This window comes from Saprolegnia diclina (genome assembly GCF_000281045.1).
Source record: "Saprolegnia diclina VS20 unplaced genomic scaffold supercont1.29, whole genome shotgun sequence".
Taxonomy (NCBI): domain Eukaryota; phylum Oomycota; class Saprolegniomycetes; order Saprolegniales; family Saprolegniaceae; genus Saprolegnia; species Saprolegnia diclina.
This window is the reverse complement of record NW_008246096.1, coordinates 660,109-679,413: the sequence shown is the minus strand read 5'-3', so window position 1 is coordinate 679,413 and position 19,305 is coordinate 660,109. Positions and strand designations below refer to the sequence as shown.

General features: G+C 56.5%; 10 protein-coding genes across 10 annotated transcripts; 5 read left to right on the top strand and 5 right to left on the bottom strand.

Moving 5' to 3' along the window:
- Nucleotides 1–737: 737 nt before the first annotated feature.
- Nucleotides 738–2,753, bottom strand: SDRG_09330 (hypothetical protein; the record flags this gene model as incomplete). The annotated part of the gene is made up of 2 exons (XM_008615255.1): nt 738–1,822; nt 2,345–2,753. 2 exons carry the CDS (start codon nt 2,751–2,753, stop codon nt 738–740), a joined length of 1,494 nt encoding a protein of 497 aa, XP_008613477.1.
- Nucleotides 2,754–3,577: 824 nt separating this feature from the next.
- On the top strand, nt 3,578–4,842 carry SDRG_09329 (arsenite-transporting ATPase; the record flags this gene model as incomplete). The annotated part of the gene is made up of 7 exons (XM_008615254.1): nt 3,578–3,850; nt 3,899–4,165; nt 4,214–4,297; nt 4,350–4,445; nt 4,498–4,564; nt 4,613–4,689; nt 4,741–4,842. 7 exons carry the CDS (start codon nt 3,578–3,580, stop codon nt 4,840–4,842), a joined length of 966 nt encoding a protein of 321 aa, XP_008613476.1.
- Nucleotides 4,843–4,854: 12 nt separating this feature from the next.
- Nucleotides 4,855–5,754, bottom strand: SDRG_09328 (hypothetical protein). The gene has a single exon (XM_008615253.1). The coding sequence runs from the start codon at nt 5,702–5,704 to the stop codon at nt 4,889–4,891; it is 816 nt and encodes a 271-aa protein (XP_008613475.1). The 5' UTR covers nt 5,705–5,754; the 3' UTR covers nt 4,855–4,888.
- Nucleotides 5,755–6,116: 362 nt separating this feature from the next.
- On the top strand, nt 6,117–10,560 carry SDRG_09327 (hypothetical protein). The gene is made up of 14 exons (XM_008615252.1): nt 6,117–6,640; nt 6,684–7,042; nt 7,088–7,351; nt 7,399–7,530; nt 7,575–7,700; nt 7,745–7,819; nt 7,868–7,927; nt 7,976–8,200; nt 8,249–8,445; nt 8,499–8,673; nt 8,726–8,986; nt 9,037–9,183; nt 9,232–9,915; nt 9,964–10,560. Exons 1-14 carry the CDS (start codon nt 6,184–6,186, stop codon nt 10,492–10,494), a joined length of 3,693 nt encoding a protein of 1,230 aa, XP_008613474.1. The 5' UTR covers nt 6,117–6,183; the 3' UTR covers nt 10,495–10,560.
- A 14-nt stretch (nt 10,561–10,574) lies between these two features.
- On the top strand, nt 10,575–11,948 carry SDRG_09326 (hypothetical protein; the record flags this gene model as incomplete). The annotated part of the gene is made up of 5 exons (XM_008615251.1): nt 10,575–10,847; nt 10,900–11,128; nt 11,182–11,301; nt 11,347–11,555; nt 11,604–11,948. 5 exons carry the CDS (start codon nt 10,575–10,577, stop codon nt 11,946–11,948), a joined length of 1,176 nt encoding a protein of 391 aa, XP_008613473.1.
- On the bottom strand, nt 11,919–12,665 carry SDRG_09325 (hypothetical protein). Its single transcript, XM_008615250.1, has 2 exons — nt 12,241–12,665; nt 11,919–12,186 (listed from the first exon to the last, which is right to left on the bottom strand). Exons 1-2 carry the CDS (start codon nt 12,648–12,650, stop codon nt 11,994–11,996), a joined length of 603 nt encoding a protein of 200 aa, XP_008613472.1. The 5' UTR covers nt 12,651–12,665; the 3' UTR covers nt 11,919–11,993.
- Nucleotides 12,666–13,219: 554 nt separating this feature from the next.
- SDRG_09324 (hypothetical protein) lies at nt 13,220–14,246 on the top strand. Its single transcript, XM_008615249.1, has one exon. It carries the CDS (start codon nt 13,264–13,266, stop codon nt 14,212–14,214), a length of 951 nt encoding a protein of 316 aa, XP_008613471.1. The 5' UTR covers nt 13,220–13,263; the 3' UTR covers nt 14,215–14,246.
- A 266-nt stretch (nt 14,247–14,512) lies between these two features.
- Nucleotides 14,513–17,121, top strand: SDRG_09323 (hypothetical protein; the record flags this gene model as incomplete). Its single annotated transcript, XM_008615248.1, has 15 exons — nt 14,513–14,640; nt 14,690–14,778; nt 14,832–14,938; nt 14,983–15,099; nt 15,149–15,272; nt 15,318–15,457; nt 15,510–15,647; nt 15,690–15,776; nt 15,820–15,936; nt 15,986–16,171; nt 16,229–16,294; nt 16,344–16,430; nt 16,476–16,521; nt 16,567–16,945; nt 16,989–17,121. 15 exons carry the CDS (start codon nt 14,513–14,515, stop codon nt 17,119–17,121), a joined length of 1,944 nt encoding a protein of 647 aa, XP_008613470.1.
- Nucleotides 17,113–17,975, bottom strand: SDRG_09322 (hypothetical protein). The gene is made up of 3 exons (XM_008615247.1): nt 17,859–17,975; nt 17,751–17,811; nt 17,113–17,701 (listed from the first exon to the last, which is right to left on the bottom strand). Exons 1-3 carry the CDS (start codon nt 17,960–17,962, stop codon nt 17,219–17,221), a joined length of 648 nt encoding a protein of 215 aa, XP_008613469.1. The 5' UTR covers nt 17,963–17,975; the 3' UTR covers nt 17,113–17,218.
- A 301-nt stretch (nt 17,976–18,276) lies between these two features.
- On the bottom strand, nt 18,277–19,300 carry SDRG_09321 (hypothetical protein). Its single transcript, XM_008615246.1, has 4 exons — nt 19,203–19,300; nt 18,952–19,161; nt 18,558–18,903; nt 18,277–18,513 (listed from the first exon to the last, which is right to left on the bottom strand). Exons 1-4 carry the CDS (start codon nt 19,248–19,250, stop codon nt 18,359–18,361), a joined length of 759 nt encoding a protein of 252 aa, XP_008613468.1. The 5' UTR covers nt 19,251–19,300; the 3' UTR covers nt 18,277–18,358.
- Nucleotides 19,301–19,305: the final 5 nt, after the last annotated feature.

Here is a 19,305-nt window from a genome sequence, read left to right as displayed (position 1 = left end):
CTCGATGCCACGGACCTTCCACACCACCAATGTATGCACTTTTGTGCGTAAACCCACCATCAGCAAGTCTTGCTGCGACGAGTAAAGTGGCCAATGATCAATTCTCACAGGTTGACGCAAGCTACTGCAGCGTGGGAACTTGAAGTTCGAGAAGCTGCGACTTGGAGCGTGGCCATGTTCGGGTGCAAAGCCCCTCCGCAGACCCATCTGCCGTACTACTTAGTAAATCGCCGTCGCTGGGAGAGTCATAGGCATGTCGGTTTTCCGCAGTGATGCGCCTGCATGGCACTCTTACCGAGCGTGCTGCATGAGATGACGGTTCCGTGCGCCTGCGACGAGACGGCGAGGGCTTCCTATGGGTCGATTGTCGTATTATAGAATGTGTTGGGCAACGACTGGCTGTTGTGCTCGTGAAAGGTCACTTATTCTTCGAAAAGGTTTCGGTGCAACACATTATTCTCGCAGCCCAATTGTTTCAACAGCAAAGCTCAAAATGGGCATAACTTTCTTCGCATACGAGCCCGAAGGACCGATTTAGAGCGTCGTACCGGTGGCCGAGATGGTGGTGAATGTTCATCAGCACACAAGCAGTTTTATTTAAAGCTCGACGTATGTGGCGCGTGTAAGCTCGCTACAGCAAGACTGTACCTCGGGCTGTTGGAGGTGCAAGGTCTCGTTTTCTCGAATATATTGAAGCTACAATTGTAGTGCAATTGTATGTTGACCATCGCGGTTCTCTAAATAAGGTCTGGAATGCCGACGCGAGTGGGAGTGGACGTTATACTTGAGAGTGTGTCACGCGTCACGTTGGGTCGAAACGAGACCGAGTTGCCTTCGATAACAGCGGCGTGGCCTTGTGGGTTGAAAACCGGTCCCACAAAGCCCCACTCGATAGTGGCGAGGACCTGGGTCGACCCATATACGAGGCAGAGGAGACCCTCCGACGCGAGGTTCATGCCTTCACAGCGATGCGATCGTGGCCACTTTGCTTTTGTAACTTGATATGCGATTTCGGGCGATAGCCCGTCGGCAGCACCATGCAGCACGTTCTCGAGCGTCCCTGTCGTATCCTTGAGCGCATGTTCACGGCGATAGCGTTGGTGCGACAGTAGAAACGCGAGAATGCTCGTCATGTGCGTCACCGACTGCCAGACAAAACCGAGGACAATCGTAAACGTCGACGAGAGCAGTGTGAAGTAGCCGAAAAGCTCCATGTACAGCGTCCACGAGTCTTTTTGGTGCGAATACGCGTTATGGATCGTGTTTGCGTAGTGGTGGACGACGACGCCGGTCCATCGGTAACCTTGGAAGAGCTTCATGCCCTGGGTGGTGACATACGAAGGTAAGTAGAACCACACGACGGGTGCGCCAAGGAGAAAGAGGTCTTCGGAGAGTGCAAACGCATATTTTGGCCCAAGAAGCCACTCGAGGAGTCGAGACAGTGCAAGCAGCAAGAATGCAGAGGGCCAGATGATGCGCGTTATCGACATGTACGTCAAAATGATCGTCGTATACGAGGTCGGGACCGTGTAGACAGCGTGCTGGCAAAACATGACAATGTCTTCCGTGCTCAGGAGCGCCTCGAACGAGAGCAGAAACAGTACGACAAGGCACCGACGCTCGCGTTTGTGGAGCACCAAGCCCATGTGGCGGCCGCCTGCCCACGTCCAGAACGGCTGACCTTGTCGCTTGAAGACAAGCCATATCGGGTAGTAGATAGACGTGACCCGGAAGTAGGCAACGATAAAGAGTAGACAGCAGCGCAAAAGATCTTTCGAGAAGGACCGAATCTGCGTTATGCCGCCATCGTGCCACGCAAAGGCTGCCACATTGACGAGCTCATTGCGTCGCGTGAGGGTCGTCAAGTGTGGTGACCTCGTCGTCCTCGCTGTCCAGGCTCCAATCGTATCGCCGTACCACGATGTCGTTGATATGTGGTCGGCTGTACCACCGACAAAAAATGTGGCCGGACACCGTAGGATGTCGTAGAGACTAAAGACTGTTGTCTCCACTTCCAGCTTGAGGCTGGTGAAGACGGGGGCAGTCGCCACAGACACATTCGCGACGAGAACTTCTCGTTCGCCGGACGTCTTGTTCAAGAGATAGAAGCCACCAAACTCTTTGCACCAGCGATCTGTCTCGGTTTTGCTCCGCCGATGGTGGATCACTCGCCCGTTTGTGGTAGTGTACGTGTCGCACGGAAATGCGTCCCCTTCACCAAGCGTGTCAAGGCAGTCCTTTTGAATCGAGCTTGTTAGCGCCGACCATTGACTCGTCGCTATTTCATCGTTTGGCAAGTCGAGACGACGACCACTAGGGAGCGTACAATTGCCGAAGAAGGTACCAATGTGCTGCGCGTCGCCCTTATCAACGGGGTAGAACGACCGACACACAGCGCCAGCTAATGTTCCAACCCCAAAGACGGGCAGCTCAAAGTAGCAGTTGAGAAAAGGCCCGCGCTGGTCGCAGACAGTCGACGACATGTTGTTGAAGGCGTTGGCGACGTGGATAGCCCACACGCTGGCGTGTTCGTGGCTGTCCGTGGTAACGTAGTACCCATATAGTGTCTTGAAAGGATCCAGAAACGAGTTGAGCGAGAGGAACACCCAAACGGCCAAAGTCGTGTAGTACACGAGGCGCCGACGACCCAAGCGCGGAGGACCCACGGACCCGGACGGACCGGATGGCGACAGTGGCACGACAGAGCTTGACTGCTCGGTCAGAGCTGCCTTGGGGTACCAGCTCACGTTCATCGCTCAGGTTGGATCGCGTGGAATCTCAGAATGACCTAATTTTATCCTGAAAAGTGCATCAGTTATATTCGTAGAAGCTACCTTTGTTCCAGTACAGGAGCGGTTACGTACCATTAGATGCTGACTGCCAATCTTTTCATGGTCATTCATGACGTTGTATTTGAACTGTAGGTGCTGGCTGTAAAATGCCTCCCCAGGAACATGTTGAAGGTGGCAACCAATACTACTCAGCTACGCGCTTGCTCACATATCTGGACAGTATATACTGGAAACTACGGGTTCAAGTGGATCTCCACGGGCATTTAAATTCTCGAGACGGCCCCAAGATGGCATTGTTCCGGCATTTTCAATCAAAGTGTTCCAAGGGGAACGCTCCGAGGGTGTTGCCTTCGAGCACTGCGGGCTGGTTCTCAGAGTCAAGAAGCGGTGGTCTTGTCGACTTCTTTTAATCTAGCGGTTTAGACACGGGTAGATCCGGGTTCAAGTCCCGGAGAGAGCCCCACTTTCTGATTCTCAGCAATTTTGGCTTGGCTGAAAAACTCGACGGCCCATCGAGTCGTCTTGCTTGAAGTGCGACGCTGTAGACCTATACGTGGTCCAGGGCGTGGCTCTTCCTGCATAATGGGTCATATTGTTCAGGAAAATGATGGTGCTATCTTTCATGCCACTCTCCTCTAGTAACTTTTTGCTTTTCCTCCTTGATCGTAGTTAAAGTTGCCAGAATCATGGGTTCCACGTCATCCCTCTGAATTCGCATAATTTAATGTGATTTGAGAGGTTATTTGGGAAATTCCCATTTGTGGCCAAATCGAAAAATTCGCAACATGGCTGACGTCCCGGAAGGCACGCTGCAGAACCTCGTGGACCAGACGTCGCTCAAGTGGATCTTCGTCGGCGGCAAAGGCGGCGTTGGCAAAACGACGACGTCGTGCTGCCTCGGCGTGACCCTCGCCAGCCACCGCGAGAAGGTCCTCATCGTCTCGACGGACCCGGCGCACAATCTCAGCGATGCCTTTGGCCAGCGCTTTACGCGTGAGCCGACCGCTGTCAATGGCTTCGACAACCTCTTTGTCATGGAGATCGACCCGAACATTGAGGTACTCTATCCGGCGTCTGCTCCATCATGACTAAACCTTGCGGTGCAGATGGACGAAAGCGTCGACGGCGTCTCGGACGCATCGGGCATGCAGTCGTTCATGAAGGACTTGACCAACTCGATTCCTGGCATCGACGAAGCCATGAGCTTTGCCGAGCTTATGAAGCAAGTGCAGAACATGGATTACTCGGTCATTGTTTTCGACACGGCGCCGACGGGCCACACGCTCCGCCTCCTCAGCTTCCCAACCGCGCTCGACAAGGCCTTTGGCAAGCTCATGGCGCTCAAGAACCAATTTTCGGGCATGTTTGGCCAGGTATGTTTTCCTGCAAGCACGCAACCCTATCGAGCAATGCACATGTAGATGTCGGCGCTCTTTGGCGGCGCCTTGCCGTCCGAGGAAATGCTCGTCGGCAAGCTCGAGCAGACGCGCGAAGTCATCCAAAAGGTCGCATATTCTAACGTTAGCCGCTGCGTCTTCATGCGAGCAATGCGTGTAGGTCAACGAGCAGTTCAAGGACGCCGATCGCACGACCTTTGTGTGCGTCTGCATCCCCGAGTTTCTCTCGCTCTACGAAACCGAGCGCTTGGTGCAGGTACAATACAATGACGCTTCTGGGACCTACTCAGGCTCGATTTATCGTGTAGGAGCTCACCAAGTACGACATTGACGTCCATAACGTCGTCGTCAACCAGGTCTTGTACCCGGAAGAAGGTAGGACGATTGTGCATCCTCCTCAATACACTCAAGCGCGACTGCTAGACTCGACGTGCAACAACTGCTGCGCGCGCCAAAAGATGCAGCAAAAGTACCTCGACCAGATCTACGACTTGTACGAGGTACACAAAACGCTGGCGCTTCCTTCAGCACGATGCTAAGCGGATACGTAGGACTTTCACGTGCTCGAGATGCCGCTTCTCAACGAAGAAGTCCGCGGTGTGCCCGCGCTCAAGTCGTTTGCGAAGAACATGATCACGCCCTACAACCCGTAGACAGGATTAAGATCGCAAGCAGCAACGTTCTTCATTTCACGCAAACCTAATCACTATTGCTATCGTAATTCCCGACCAACGCAACCGCCTTGGCCGGCGCGGCCTTGGCTTTCGGCTTGGACGCCATAGTCTTCTTCTTCTTGATCACAATGGGCGCTGGCGCCGGCTTTACTTGCTCGGGGGCAGCCAGTGTGACTGGCACAGCCTTGGCCACCTTGGCAGGTGGGCCCGACGAGAGCTGCTCGAGCTTGCGCTTCCGGAAGTTTTCCATCTCGGCTTGGATCTCTTCTTCGGTCATGATCTTGGTTTCCACGGGCTGCTCGCCGCTGCAGGCGACCTTGGCAAGTAGCGCGTCCGTGTCGACCTTGGCGTGGCGCTGGTTGATTGCCTTGATTTCGTCGAGCGCATCGAGAATGTCCATCTCTCGCTTCGAGTCGAGCGTTCGGTTTTCCAGCGCCTTCATCGAGTCGCCTTTTTCTTCTTCTTCGCGCTCCTTGAGCATCGCAGCTTCGTCGGCGTCGGTCTCACGCCATGGCTCAAAGTTGCGTTGGCAGCCATGCTCGGCGGCATAGTCGCCATGCTGCGGATCGGTCTTGAACGTGATTTCGCTTGCGCACGTGATGCATCGGATGTAGAAGCGGAAGATCTTGATGCCATGGTAGTCTTCCTCGAGCACGTCTTCCTTGCGCGAGTTGAACTTCTTGCCGCGGTACATGTACTCGCCGCACGTGCTGCACTGGATCGAGAAGGGCAGCATCATACGCACCTCGATCTGCATGTTCTTTGGCTGCTTGCGCCGAGGCATGAGCGCCGGATCAAAGTCCGGCGGGAAGTACTTGTTCAGGACCTTGCGCTCGCCCATGCTGCTGTCCTCTGCTTCCTGCGACTGGCCCCGAAATTCCGCAACTCGTGCGTCGAATGCATATTCTGATCGTATTTTTGGGGTCCAGCTTGCTGTTTGTATGTGTTCGATTTGTTAAGTCTAGTCCAACGCAACTATATACATGTCCGCTCTCGTCCGCACAGCCCATCGAGGACAGCAGTCTTAAACATGATATTCATGTATTTCACCACTGCGTTTTATTATTGCGTCGGCTTGCTTTTGCCAGACTCTGTGCTAGGATGCCCCACAATCGCAAAAGGATGCGGTGCAAGCGGCGTGATCTTAGCCAAGCCAAGTTACCGGTCATTTATATCGTATATGTCCCGTAAAAAAGGGTCTTATATCAAAAACACGTTTCGGATACCGTCGCACAATCCGGATTTGTGCTTCTAACGCAGATTCCCGCGCTGCGTCGCGGTCGGGAAATTCCATTTGGTGCCCGCGAAACCAGCACGAAGATGGGCCGCATCCTTCGCCTCGACGTGAGCAACTTCAAGTCGTATGGAGGGAAGCAAGAGATCGGTCCCTTCTACCGCTTCACGGCCGTGATCGGGCCCAACGGCGCCGGCAAGTCCAACCTCATGGACGCCATCAGCTTCGTCCTCGGCGTCCACAGCCGGCAGCTGCGCTCGAACCAGCTCAAGGACCTCCTCCATAAGGACGGGACGAACGACGTGAGCCCCGATGGCGCGTACGTCTCGCTCATCTATGGACTCGATGACGCTGAGAAGGAGAAGATGACGGCGCGCCTCGGCGAGCTCCCGTCCGACGAGTTGAACTTTACGCGGCGCATCTCGGACAAGGGCGTTGGGTCCTACAGCATCAACGGCAACGACGTGGCCCACGACGAGTACGAAAATACGCTCAAGGACCTTGGCATTCTCGTCAAGGCCCGCAACTTTCTCGTCTTCCAAGGTAAGCACGACTGCAACATCACGGAACTCAGCTCTGTGAATAGGCGACGTCGAGTCGATCGCGTCCAAGAGCCCCGAGCAGCTTACCCGTCTCTTTGAGATGATTTCGTCGTCGGACGAGCTCAAGGACGAGTACGAAAAGTGCATGGAAGCCAAGAACGCTGCCGAGGAAAACACGATCTTTGCGTACCAGAAGAAGAAGGGTCTCGCGGCCGAGCGCAAGATCGTGCGCGAACAGAAGGAAGAGGCCGAGCGCTTCAAGCAGAAGCGCAAGGAGCTCACGCGCGTGAAGCAGCACAACTATTTATGGCAACTCTTCCACGTCGAGGAAGAGGCGACGGGTCGCAAGCGCGTGATGGACGACGCCCAAGCGCAGCTCGACGAAATTCTCGGTGACAACAAGGTCGTTTATTGCTTACGTGCGTGATATCTGATGCAACGCTCGTAGACGATTTTAGATGCGTTCAAGGACAAGAAGAAGCAGCATGCGTTGCAGCTCAAGGAGTGCCGGCAGCGCGACATGAACGCCGTGAATGTGCAGCAGCAGGTCGACAACGTCGCGCCGCGGATCATCCAGCTGAACGAGCACATCAAGCACTCAAAGAAGAAGCTCGACGCCGCGATTGCGCAAGAAAAGGTCATGGCCAAGAAGGTCGAAGAGCAAAACGACGAAATGGACGGATTGCACGCCGACCTTGCGGAGCTCAAGCAGGTATGTACTTTGTGCTCAAGTTGGCTGTGCCTCATACGTGTGTGCAGGCCGAGGCTGTGCTCGCAGAGACCAAAGACGACGAAGAACTTGTGCTCGAGGGCAACCAGCTCGAAGAGTACCATCGCATCAAAGAGACGGCCTTGATCGAAACCACAAAGCTGCGCAACGATTTGGCGTCGGTACGATCGCCCTAGTCACGTGCGTGTATTTAGCGCGCCCATAGCTGGCGCGGCAAGAGACGGCCGACGAAAGCCGTCTCGCAACCTTGTCCCAAGAAGAAAAGGAGCACACTGAGGAGATGAACCGGCTCAAGGAAGACCGCAAATCAGCTGAGGACCGACTTGTCGACGTACGTCCTTGTGGGCTTAGCGTCACCATCCACATCCTTTTTAGATCAAACGCGTGATCACGAAAAGCAAGGAAGAGATTGCGCAAGCCGAAAGCGACCTCCAGAACACAGAGCAACATGTACGCAGAACCTGCCCGTGGCAGCCTGGCATATCGAATGGGCCCTAGGAAATCGACATTTCAAACAAGAAACAATCGCTCAAGACCGAGTTGGACAAGCTTCAGCTTGTACATGCTTCATCCAGCTTGTCGGCTTCTGCTAATGCGTTGCTGTAGCAACTGCGCAATGTTAAGGACGATTGGCGTCAGAGCCAGGCCGAACTGAAGAAGTCGCAAACATTTGACGCACTCCAGCGCCTCTTTCCCGGCGTGCGCGGTCGTCTCGTGGACTTGTGCAAGCCGATCCAACGCAAGTACAACATGGCCGTGACGGTTGCGACCGGCAAGCACATGGACTCGCTCGTTGTGAACGACTACAAGACGGGCCAAGAATGCATTCAGGTATATGCGCGCTGGCCTGTACGACATGTATGGTGACGCCAATTGTAGTACCTCCGTGACAACCGACTTGACAGCATCTCGTTTATTCCGCTTGACAAGATCCGCGTCAAGCCCATCAACGAGCGCCTTCGCGACCTCGGCGTCAAACTTGTCGTGGACGTCATTGACTGCGACCACGATATCCAACCCGCCGTGCTCTACGCTGTCTCGGACACGATTGTGTGCGACAACATTGACGAAGCACGGTACAAATATTATCACTAGCCGTCCACTCACATTGCTAAACGGTCCTGTCTAGAGAGATTTGCTTTCAGCGCAATGAAAAGGTCAAGGCTGTGACGCTCAACGGCATGGTCGTGAGCAAGAACGGCAGCATGACGGGTGGTCGCACCCAAAAGGACGCCGCGCGCGCTGGCCGCTGGGACGAAAAGGAAACACAGCTCCTCAAAGACAAGCGGGATGCACTGCAGTCGGTGCGTCTTTTATTGCCATCACGTAGCTCTTATCTACTGCAATCGTTGTTAGGAGCTCATGGCACTTGAGAAAGAGAGCACCGGCGCCGTGCGCCGTCAAACTCTCGAAACAAAGCTCGGGTCGCTTCGCAACCGTCTGCGCTACGCGACGGCCGACATTGCGACGACGGAGGCCAAAATCCCCAAGATCAAGGCCCGTATGCAAGACTGCAAGAAGCGTCTCGCTGCGCTACTTCCTGAGATCAAAAAGGTCAAAAAGTCGATTGCAGCGCGCGCGACCGACATGCGTGCGCTTGAGCGTGACATCCATTCGGTACAGAACATTCTGCTCTCAATAGCCTAAACGTATGCATGGACGATTAGGTCGAAGACGACATGTTCAAGGACTTTAGCGAGTCGTTTGGCGTTGAAAACATCCGAGAATACGAAGAGAAGGTCGTCAAACAGCAGCAGGAGCGTATCGACCGCCGTCGCAAGCTTCACAGTCACATGGCCAAAATCCAGGCCCAGGTATGCTTAGACACATAGTCTGATGGTCATCGTGGCGCCCTTGTCTAGCTGCAATACCTAGAAGGGCATGACAACCGACGCCGCTGGGACTACTGCAAGGCGTCGATTGCAAAAGAGACCAAGACGCTGGAAGACATTCAACACGAGAAGAAGACGCTCGTCGCGCAGACGTCAAAGCTCGAAGCCGACAACAAAGCCAAGACGGACGCGGCGGCGGCAGCCCACGCCGCCCTCAAGGCGATCGAAACCGAGCTGAAGGCAATGGCCAAGCAACGTGAGTCGCTCGACACGGACGTTGCGGACATCCACAAGAAGATCTCGGTGCAAGAGGCGGCGCTGGATCGCTTGAAGGACAAGAAGCACGAGATTCTCAAGCGTGCGACCATGGACCAAGTGAAGCTGCCACTTGTGGGCCATACCTCCGACGACGACAGCGATGGCGACGTCGACATGGTCGAAAGTCAGCAATCCTCGATGGGCGACAGCAGCGTGACGCTGACGGCGCAGGCTGACAAGCGCTATGTGGACGAAGTGATTGACTTTTCCGGCTTGGACCGCATCTCGTTTGCGAACAACAAGGAACGAGAGGACCTCGCGACAAAGTACGAGCAGCAAATTGCGACGCTCGCGGCCGAGCTGGAGCGCATGCAGCCCAATATGAAGGCGCTCGAAAAGTATGACGAGATCCAATCGCGCATCAGCCACGAAGAAGCCGAGCTCGAGCGCATCAAGGTATGTGCTATCCACTCAATTGTCAAAAACTCATATGACAACGCGTAGGCTGGCGCAGCCGAGGCCGCGACGCGCTTTGACGAGGTACGCGAAGCGCGCTACGAGCGGTTTATGGAGGCGTACAACCACGTCTCGGGGTGCATCGACAGCGTGTACAAGAACCTGACCAAGAGCTCTAAGCACCCACTGGGCGGTACGGCGTACCTCAACATTGACAACCCCGAGGAGCCGTACTTGCACGGCATGAAGTACAACGCGATGCCGCCCATGAAGCGGTTCCGCGAGATGGAGCAGCTCAGCGGCGGCGAGAAGACGGTGGCGGCGCTCGCACTCCTCTTTGCGATCCACAGCTACCGGCCGTCGCCCTTCTTTGTGCTCGACGAGGTGGACGCGGCGCTGGACAACATCAACGTCAACAAGGTCTCGACGTACATCCAAAAGTGCGACTTCCAGTGCATCGTCATCTCGCTCAAGGACTCTTTCTACGAAAAGGCGGACGCGCTCATTGGCGTCTGCAAGGACATTGGCTCCCAGCGCTCCAAGTGCCTCACGCTTGACCTCACGGCCTACGAAGCCTAGCGTTATCTATTCCTTGCTTCTTGCATAATCCAACTTGATAAAATGCAACCGCCTCCTATCCGGATAAACATACTCGCAGCATGGTCGACGACGGTCGCTTTCTCCAGGGCGATGCAAGGGACCTCATCGCGAAGGGCCAAATGACCGAGGATGAGTGGCGCATGCTGCAGCGGGACGCCAAGTCGGTCAAGGTCAACCTCCACCAACGGATGCTGGCGCAGCTTGACCGCGAGATCAGCACGGCCATTGCGCGCCAGCCCACAGACCAAGTCCTCGAGACAGATGTTGTGGCCGCCTTCACCGGTGGGCTCTTCGGCGCTGCAAGCGCATTTTTTAAGACACCTGTCGCGACGGTATCGACTTGGTACTTGTCACGACGGTCTCACGCTCGTTGGTTGATTCTAGCACGATGCGCCCGTGTCCAAATCGGCGTTCCTCTGGGCGACAGCGAAAGAAGCGGGTCTCAGGTCGATGGAAACCAACCAGAAAATCCGCGCCGTCGACTACCTCAAGCTGGAGCACATCAGTGGGGACATTTCGAATTGCGAGCACGTCGTGATCGCTGTGAATGGCTTTATGACGCACGGCGTCGACCCAACGACCAACTGGGCGACCTACTGCCAGCGCAAGAACGGTACACGACCCTTCTTCGCATTTGCATGTACTCAGAGAACCACGCTCTCGTAGTCGCGTGCTACGTTGTCTTGTGGGAAGCTGGGAACAGCGCCGAGTGGGAAAACTTTGTCGCGCAGGCCAAAAGCCATCTCGCGACGGGCCTCGAAGACGTGATTGCGACCCACTTTACAGGTACAAACTCCGATGCAAACGACGGTGCGATCGGAACCCACGCAGGCAACCCGTGGAACCGGGCCAAGAACAAGGCCCACCAAGTCGGACATATCCTCGCCGATGTGCTCCGCATGCACCCGACACTCACGCGCGGCCGCAAGGTGACGCTTCTCGGCCACTCGCTTGGCGGCGCGGTGCTCTATAGCCTCCTCGATCGTCTCGCAGCAGAGAATGCAACGTCGCCGTATACTCGCTTTGATCTCCATCGCGTCGTACGTACTGCGCGGTCGTCGGTAGGTCTCACCCATGGCATCCGATAGGTCTTCTTTGCCGGTGCGTTTGTGCCCTCCCACGACTTTAGCGCAGTGGCCGCCACGGCCTTTGCCGACATGCGCCGCGACCGGATTCTCAACGTCTACTCGACGCAAGACTGCGTCTTGAACAAGCTCTTCCGCGCTATGACGTTTCTTCAGACGCATCACCCGCCCGCCGGCTGCACGCCCATCGAGTCACCCTGGGTAGCCAACGTCGACGTCTCGATGCTGCTGCCGTCCGAGCCGCACACAGCGATGGGACACAGCTACGAGTCGATCATGGACTGCGTGTGCGACCGCCTCGATGGCATTTGGGACCTGCCCAACGCCAGTAACAGTAGCAAGTACTAGTCGTCGGACCCATTGCATTCAATCTGTGAATCTCGATTGACCAGACTACTTGTAAATACCCCCCGACTTGTTGAACATGTTGGAAAACTTGTTCTTGAGCTCGTCTTCTTCCGGGTGCAGCTTGCTTTCGTCGATCACGCGCTTCAGCTCGTTGCGCACGGCCGCGTTCTTGGGCTCGAGCGCCAGCGCCTTCTTGAGAATCTCCTTGGCCATCGAGTACTTGCCCTTGCCCGCGTAGCTACAGTCGTGCAGTTTGATGAGCCATAGATGCTACTGCTACAAGAGGCCATACGCTTGGCCTTGACGGAAGAGCGCCTTGACATGCTCAGGCTCAATGGCCAGCACCTTCTCGCACACGTCGAGCGCCTTGTCGAAGGCTTCGAGCTTGAGGTGCGACATGGCTGTGTTCGTGTAGGCGACGATCTTGAGCTGCTTGATCTCGTCGCCCTCGGCCGCGGACGCCGACATGGACGCGTTGCCTTGCGAGTACGTCGACATGCCATCGCCGGCGACGCTGAGGCCGTTGACGTACAAGAAGACGGCCGAGTACTTGTGGATCGCCTTCTTGTACTCCCCTCCCTTGAAGAGCGTGTTGCCCTGCGTCTTGAGGAGGTTTGCCTGCTCGATCTTCTCGGCCACCGAGAGCGCGCCCATGCGCGGCTTCTGCGCGAGGAGCGCCGTCTCGTCCGCCGTGTAGGCCATGTCCCTTCTTCTCGCAAATTCCAAATTGATCCATGACTACGAATTATGCGGTTTCGACTAAGTCCGACTAGGAATTGTTGATACTAATTCGTACCCTGCCCGCCCCTCGTTGCGTACTTTTTAAACCACGAACGATTCATTTTATCATGCCAGATGGTTTAGAGTCTTAAATCGAGCCAATCAGCGTCGGCGACATGCAAGATCGCAATTCGCGCCAGGCGCTGCATCGTCAAGCTGCCGTCGAGACGCGTCCAACGAATATGTAGACTTGAGCTATAGACGCTCGATAGGACTAGGCGTAAGACAGTGCTCATCCGCAGACAAAGTTCCCATGCGAGTGAGTGGGTGCGTGGCCGTGGGCTTGCGACAAACGAGTAGCATCTTGGAGCCCATACGTCCGTCGGCGTTGGCCGAGCTGCGCGGAGGTTGTTGTTTCAATGCCTCAGCGAGCATAGGTTCTCTGCCTCTTGCAAGCTCTTGAGGGCTGGAGCGACAGGAAAGCGCTAAAGATGCTTCGCCATGGCAGCTCCCTATCACTCTTGTACTTGCAGTACTACTACTCCAGTACTTTGCGGAGGCGCCCTACATACAAACTCCGAATCATCCGAACCAGATGCAGATCGTGCTCGGGCGCAGGGTGATCTTGGCGTCACACTTCGATTTGCCGACCATGGAGAAGAGCCCGATGCTTCACACCACGACACCCGAGCGCGCCTCGGGCGTCCGTCATGCTGGTCACGTCGTGGCGGCGGCTGCCGTCCTCGGCCTCGTCGTCCTCGTCCAGCAAAAGACGGCCTCGCCGCCTACGGAGCTCTCGCTCCGCCCGACCAACTTGAACGCCGACTACTGGATGCAGGTGGCGACGCCCGACGACGTGGCATTCCGCCAAGTGTCGGCGGCCGACGGTCGCGTGTGCGGCACGACCACGGCCAACCACGTCTTGTGCGCCGACGAGTCGAACCTTGCGCATTGGACGCCGCTCGTTGGCAACACGCAGCACATTGAGCTCGCCAACGGCATGCTCTTCCGCGCGGCGACGGACGACTCGCTCTCGTTCGCACACGCGTCGGCACCGAGTGCATGGTCGGCGATGCGTGGCAACAACGTGCAGCTCTCGTCGGACGGCGCCTACGTCTGCGGCGTCGACAAATCGTCGTCGGCGTACTGCCTCAACATGGCCAACCCGATCGCGTGGGCGGTCATGTGGCCGGGCCATGCCGACGTCGGTGCACCCAAGCAGTTTGTGCTCCACGGCAACGACGCCTTCTTCGCCGTGACGGACCGCGACGAGCTCTTCGCGGGCAAGCCGTCTGTTGGCGCCCTCATGGACGTGCCGCAGGTCGCGCAGGTGCCCGGCCTCTTTACGCAGCTCTCGTCGAACGGCCACGCGCTTTGCGGCGTGACCCGCCAGACCGAGATCTTTTGCGCCACGGAGAATCTCAGCTCGTCGCCCAACTGGCGCGTTGTCGCCCATGTGCTGGGCAATGCCGCCAGCGTCCACATCGCCGACACGCGCATGTATGCTGTTAACGCGCGCGGCCAACTGTTTGCCCACGCCCTTTAACTTGCAAGGGATTTCGCTTTTTCGTACTTCAACGTTTTCTTGCTTCTTCCTCTCGATGATGCTTGTGGCCTCTCGACCTTGCGTGTGGTCGCGTACTGTTGAGGGAGAGATATCACTGCAATCTTCATCGAGCGCGGCCGCCTTCTCGGCCTGGGTGAGCGGCAGGGCTGGACACACCACGACTTCAACATGGATGTTTTAAACATGTTTAAAACGGTTGGATTCAATCACAATGTATTTTTGCACTGCAGAGGCCGAACGTTTCAACGATACCGAAGTCGACCAGCGCGGCCGCAGCATGGGCGCGCTCTGCACGAAGGAAGACCTGGCGGATGGCATCGTCGTGGAGCGTGCGACGATAGCGCAGGCGCCCAAGATCTCGGAGGACGACCTGCACCATTGGCACATCTGGAGCCAGCTCGACCTGTACGCAGGACGGGGCATGCGACGACGTGGACTCATGCATATCACGTAGCCTTGACGAGACGAAGCAAGTCCAGCTTGCCGCCTTCATGCACACGTGCTTGGACATGATCGGGTCCGCAGACGATGCCACTGACCTCGGTATGCTGCATATCATCTATCTACCTACTCCACGAACGTCCATCACGCTGCAGAGAGCGTGGCCTCGTCCGACGCGATTGCCGTCGATGGCATTCAACTGCATGATTTCATTCATTTGCAATTCCCGTTGTCCATCGACCAAGTCGCGAGCATGAGCCAGGTTGGTGCGTCCATTGATTCGCGAAATAACGTTGCATGGCGTAGGCCTTTGCGGAGGCTGCCGACGGCATGCACATCCCGCTGCCAACGGACACGCTTACGCGACTCATGAGCGCATGCGCACAGCATTACGAAGTGTTGCCGAATGTGGTCCATCTCACGGTTGGCGCCTTGCAAATCGAGGTCGTTGAAGCTGATGGTCGGAGGGTAGATTCCGTCCGACACTACGCTCACAATCGTCGGGGACGTGCACGGGCAACTCCACGACGTGCTCCACATCTTCAAAGAGCAAGGTCCGCCGTCGCCGACCAACTGGTACCTCTTCAACGGCGACTGTACGTGGTGGCAATGTCACGTATATATATCAATGTATCAACTAGTCGTGGACCGGGGTAACTGCAGCGTCGAAATCTGCGCGCTGTTGTTTGCCTACCACATGCTGTACCCGACCGCCGTGCACATCAACCGCGGCAACCACGAGGACCCGCAGCTCAATCGCCTCTACAGCTTCCAGCGCGAGGTATTCGTTTCTGCATGTACGACCAAGACAGTGGTTTCTGCATCTCTTGCAGGTGATGACCAAGTACGACCGGAACATGTATGGTGCCTTTAACGCCTTTTTTGAACGACTCCCGCTCGCGCACGTCATCAACGACGCCGTATTTGTCGTGCACGGTGGGCTTCCGGCCGCCGACGTAACGCTAACCGAGGTCAACGAATGCCACTGGAGCGCACCGTCTGAACGATTGTAGATGGACGCGATTCCTCGGCGCGAATTTCAACTCCATTTTCCCAAGACACTGTCGTCGGAGCTTCTCCAGCACCTGAGCACGATGCGGGTGGGACGTTCCAAATTCCCACGGAACCTCAAACCGCACGTAGGATATGCTGTGGTCCGACCCGTCGTCGACAAAAGGCAGCTCCCCGAGCCGTCGCGGCGCCGGTGTCGTGTTTGGACCCGACGTAACTGCGCGCTTCTTACGCCAGAATGGCCTCAAGGTGCAATGGGATATACATATACTAGTATTGGAGTAACTTGATGGAGTAGCTCCTTGTGCGCGCCCACGAGCCGGCCCGAGAGGGCTTTGACTGGCCGTACGCCAAAGAACAGCGGACCAGCGGCACCGTGGGTAGCATGGTCGTGCCAGCCGAAGACGACAATGGAAACGAGATGTCGAGTTCGACGCTTGTGACGATCTTCTCAGGTTCCAACTACTGCTACTCCAACAACAAGGTAGACCCCAAGACGCAGTGTGCAGAGACGAGGACAATATGTATATTGTGTGCGTAGGGTGCGTACATGGTGCTGCAGTCGTCGCTCGCATTTGAGCTCCATACGTTCCAAGTCCCGACCACAGTTGCAAACGTCTAGATGACAATTTACGGCTCACAGACGCATGTGGTAGTACCGCATTAGCCCGTCGATGCCGGGCTTTCGGTCGATTGAGGACCACAACCGACACAATCTGATGCAGCTCATTGGCAACCACAAGGTGCGCGACGCAAGCTCGTCGGGGTCTCATTCCAGACGAATGTAGAAAGCCTTGTTGGCGGCGTTCGAAGCCAAAGATTCCCGTCACCTTGGTACGCTGCCACGGCTCGACGTTGCTGGTGCATACTGTAATGTAGGTGTCGTGAGCATCGACGACTGGGTCGCCGTGCTCGGAGATGTTTTGCAGCTCGAGCTCGACTGGTCGCGGCTTGCCCCCGTGCTCCTTCCGCCGCGCAGCGTGGTCAAGAACCAAGACAAGGTCGAGTACGCGGTGTTTCTCGAGTCGTACCAGACCACTTATGCGCAACACGGCGATGCCGGCGGGCAGCTGGACCTCGACACGTTCTACATGTACCGAAAGGAGCTGCAAGTGATCTTTTGCTTCTTCGACAAGGACAACTCGGGCTACATCACGCTGGACGAGTTCCAGCAAGGCTGCGCGCTCCTCAATGCGCATGTCGCCGACGAAGACGCGCAGCTCCACAACATCGCGACGCTCTTCCAAGAGCTTGATCTGTGCGCGCCTCTTCTTTCGGATGGTCCCAGATGCGCTTCGTAGGCAAGGTACGGGCAAGATCAGTATCAACGCGTTCCTCGAGGCCTTTCGCATTACGAACGCCCGCGAGACGCGCAAGTCGCTGTCGTTCTCGCAGTCACGCGACCCGCAACCCGTGTTCCTCCCCGTCTTGTAGCACCAGCCACGATGGCCCGATGCAGTGTATTTCCAGTGTATACCATAGGATGGCAAGCTCTCTTGTTGCATCGATCCAGAGGGTGTTGTCGGAGATCTTATTGCACGACTTTGATTGGCGTCGTATCGCCCGAGGGTGCGACGAATACGTGGGGTGCATCCGGCGACTCTGGGAACGAGATAAAGTTGGCAATGTCGACGGCGACTTGCGACCGCACGAGGCTGTAGCCTTGCACATACTTGGACTCGGTCCAATGGTAGAGTCGGCCGGTGGAAGCCGAAATCGCGAGCGACGACGGCGCGAACGGCACGTCGGCCTCCGGGTCGGCGTTGGTCCGCAAGAGCCATTGCGCCTCGTGTTTCTGGAGCTCCGTGACAACGATCGGCGTGTCGGCGGCCTTGATGTAGTTCATCTCGGGCCCACACGGCGACCGGTACGGGTACTCGAGAAAGGCCGTGACGTATTGCAGGTCCGTCGCCGCGTGCGGCCGCAGCATGTGGAAGAAGAATTTGAGGAACTTGGGGCTCTTGAGCGACGTCGCAATGTTCTTGGGCACCATGTCCTCGAGGAAGAGCTGGCCCTACGCTCGTCCTAAGCTATTCGAATTGATTGGGCGACAAGTTGCCGACTTGGAGGTCGACGTAGTAAAAGTAGTTGCGGCGCTCGGCTTGCTCGTCGTAAAATACCTTGCTAATGCCATCGTGTGAATCTCAGGCGCGCGCACCGGGCGACATCACCTCTTGATGTCCTTTAGCTGCAACTGCTCAATGTACGCAGTCTCGTCGAGGGTCGAACTCCATCGACGGCCTGTCCGCGCGACGCGTCCCACGAACCCCAGCATCGCGAATGCCAAAGAACCTCGGATACATAATCTAATTTAATATGTTTTTATAGAGGTGACGCCACCAGTCGTCATAGTGCCCGTGGCGGTAGCGCACGAGAATACCACCAAGCACGCAGCGCAACCCCCGCGGTTGAAGCATCTCCAGGCGATGTGATGCTGACTCGTGCAAGCGCCTGTTCACGCGGCCGTTAACGCGTCAAGCGCCGCGCGCTCTCCTTCCGCCACGTATGAGCGTTTGATTGGTTGTAAGAATCAACCAATCCGGCATCGCTTTGTTCATTGCCTGGTCCAATCAGATCCGCGCAAACCGATTGAGGACCATAGCTCGTCGAATTTGTGTTAGATCTATATGACGACATGGGCGTATCTACTACTCTACTATACCGTTGGGTGCTACGAGCTGTTTTTTCGCTCGACGTTGTCGTCGATCTTGACTTTGACAACGTGCACAAAGCAAAAGGCTTCGTAGCCGCTGAGTATTCGAATGTCAATGGCTTCGATCGCGTCGCCCTCAAACTTGAATTTGTGCGACACGCGCTCGACCTCGCCTGCGGACATGAATGCATGGACGACTCCGTACGTAGCTGCGTACCGTGGTAGTCGGCGGGCGGCGGCAGCGTCACCGTGATCGGGTCCGGGTTGACCACGGACCGACTGTGGGTGCAGTGCACGCACATCTCTTTGACAAACGCGCTCGTGACTTCAATGCTCGCAATGTACACGGTCTCGCGCATCGTGAGCTGCAGCAGCTGCGGGTACATGCCCGAGCTCATCCAGAAACTCTTGGTGCTGCCCTCCAAGATGGCGGTTGGCGGGTACTTGGCGTTGTGCGACGGCGTCACGACGTCGCGCACGAGCTCCGTCTTGAGGTGGATGACGTTGATAAAGTGGCGCCGCGCGAGCTCAGCCGTGAGCTGCGACGCCGGCACTTCATTGTCCTACGCACAGAATGTTGTACGGAAAGAGAGGCCACGCTGATGGACGACCTCTTGGACGGGCTTGAGCGTCGTGCGCCGTGGCCGCGCACTCGCGGGTCGGACAGTCGTAAAGCGCGCGGCGGCGCGGGTTTCTCGCTCGTCCTGGATCGCCTTGCGCAGCGTGATCTGGTCATCTTCGAGCACGGCGATTTGCTGTTCGAGCGCCCGGCGCTTGTGCTCGTCGGACGTCGTAAAAAGGAGCCGGTTGAGCTCCGTGATCTACACAGCGGCTTGCGACGGCGCTCACGGCTGCCACGCACCTGCGACTGGAGGGCAATGGCCTCCATCTCGCCCGGGTCGTCCTCCATGTTCCTTCCGGGCCGTAGGGTCCAGCAACTGCTCGACTGGTGTGAAACCGTACGC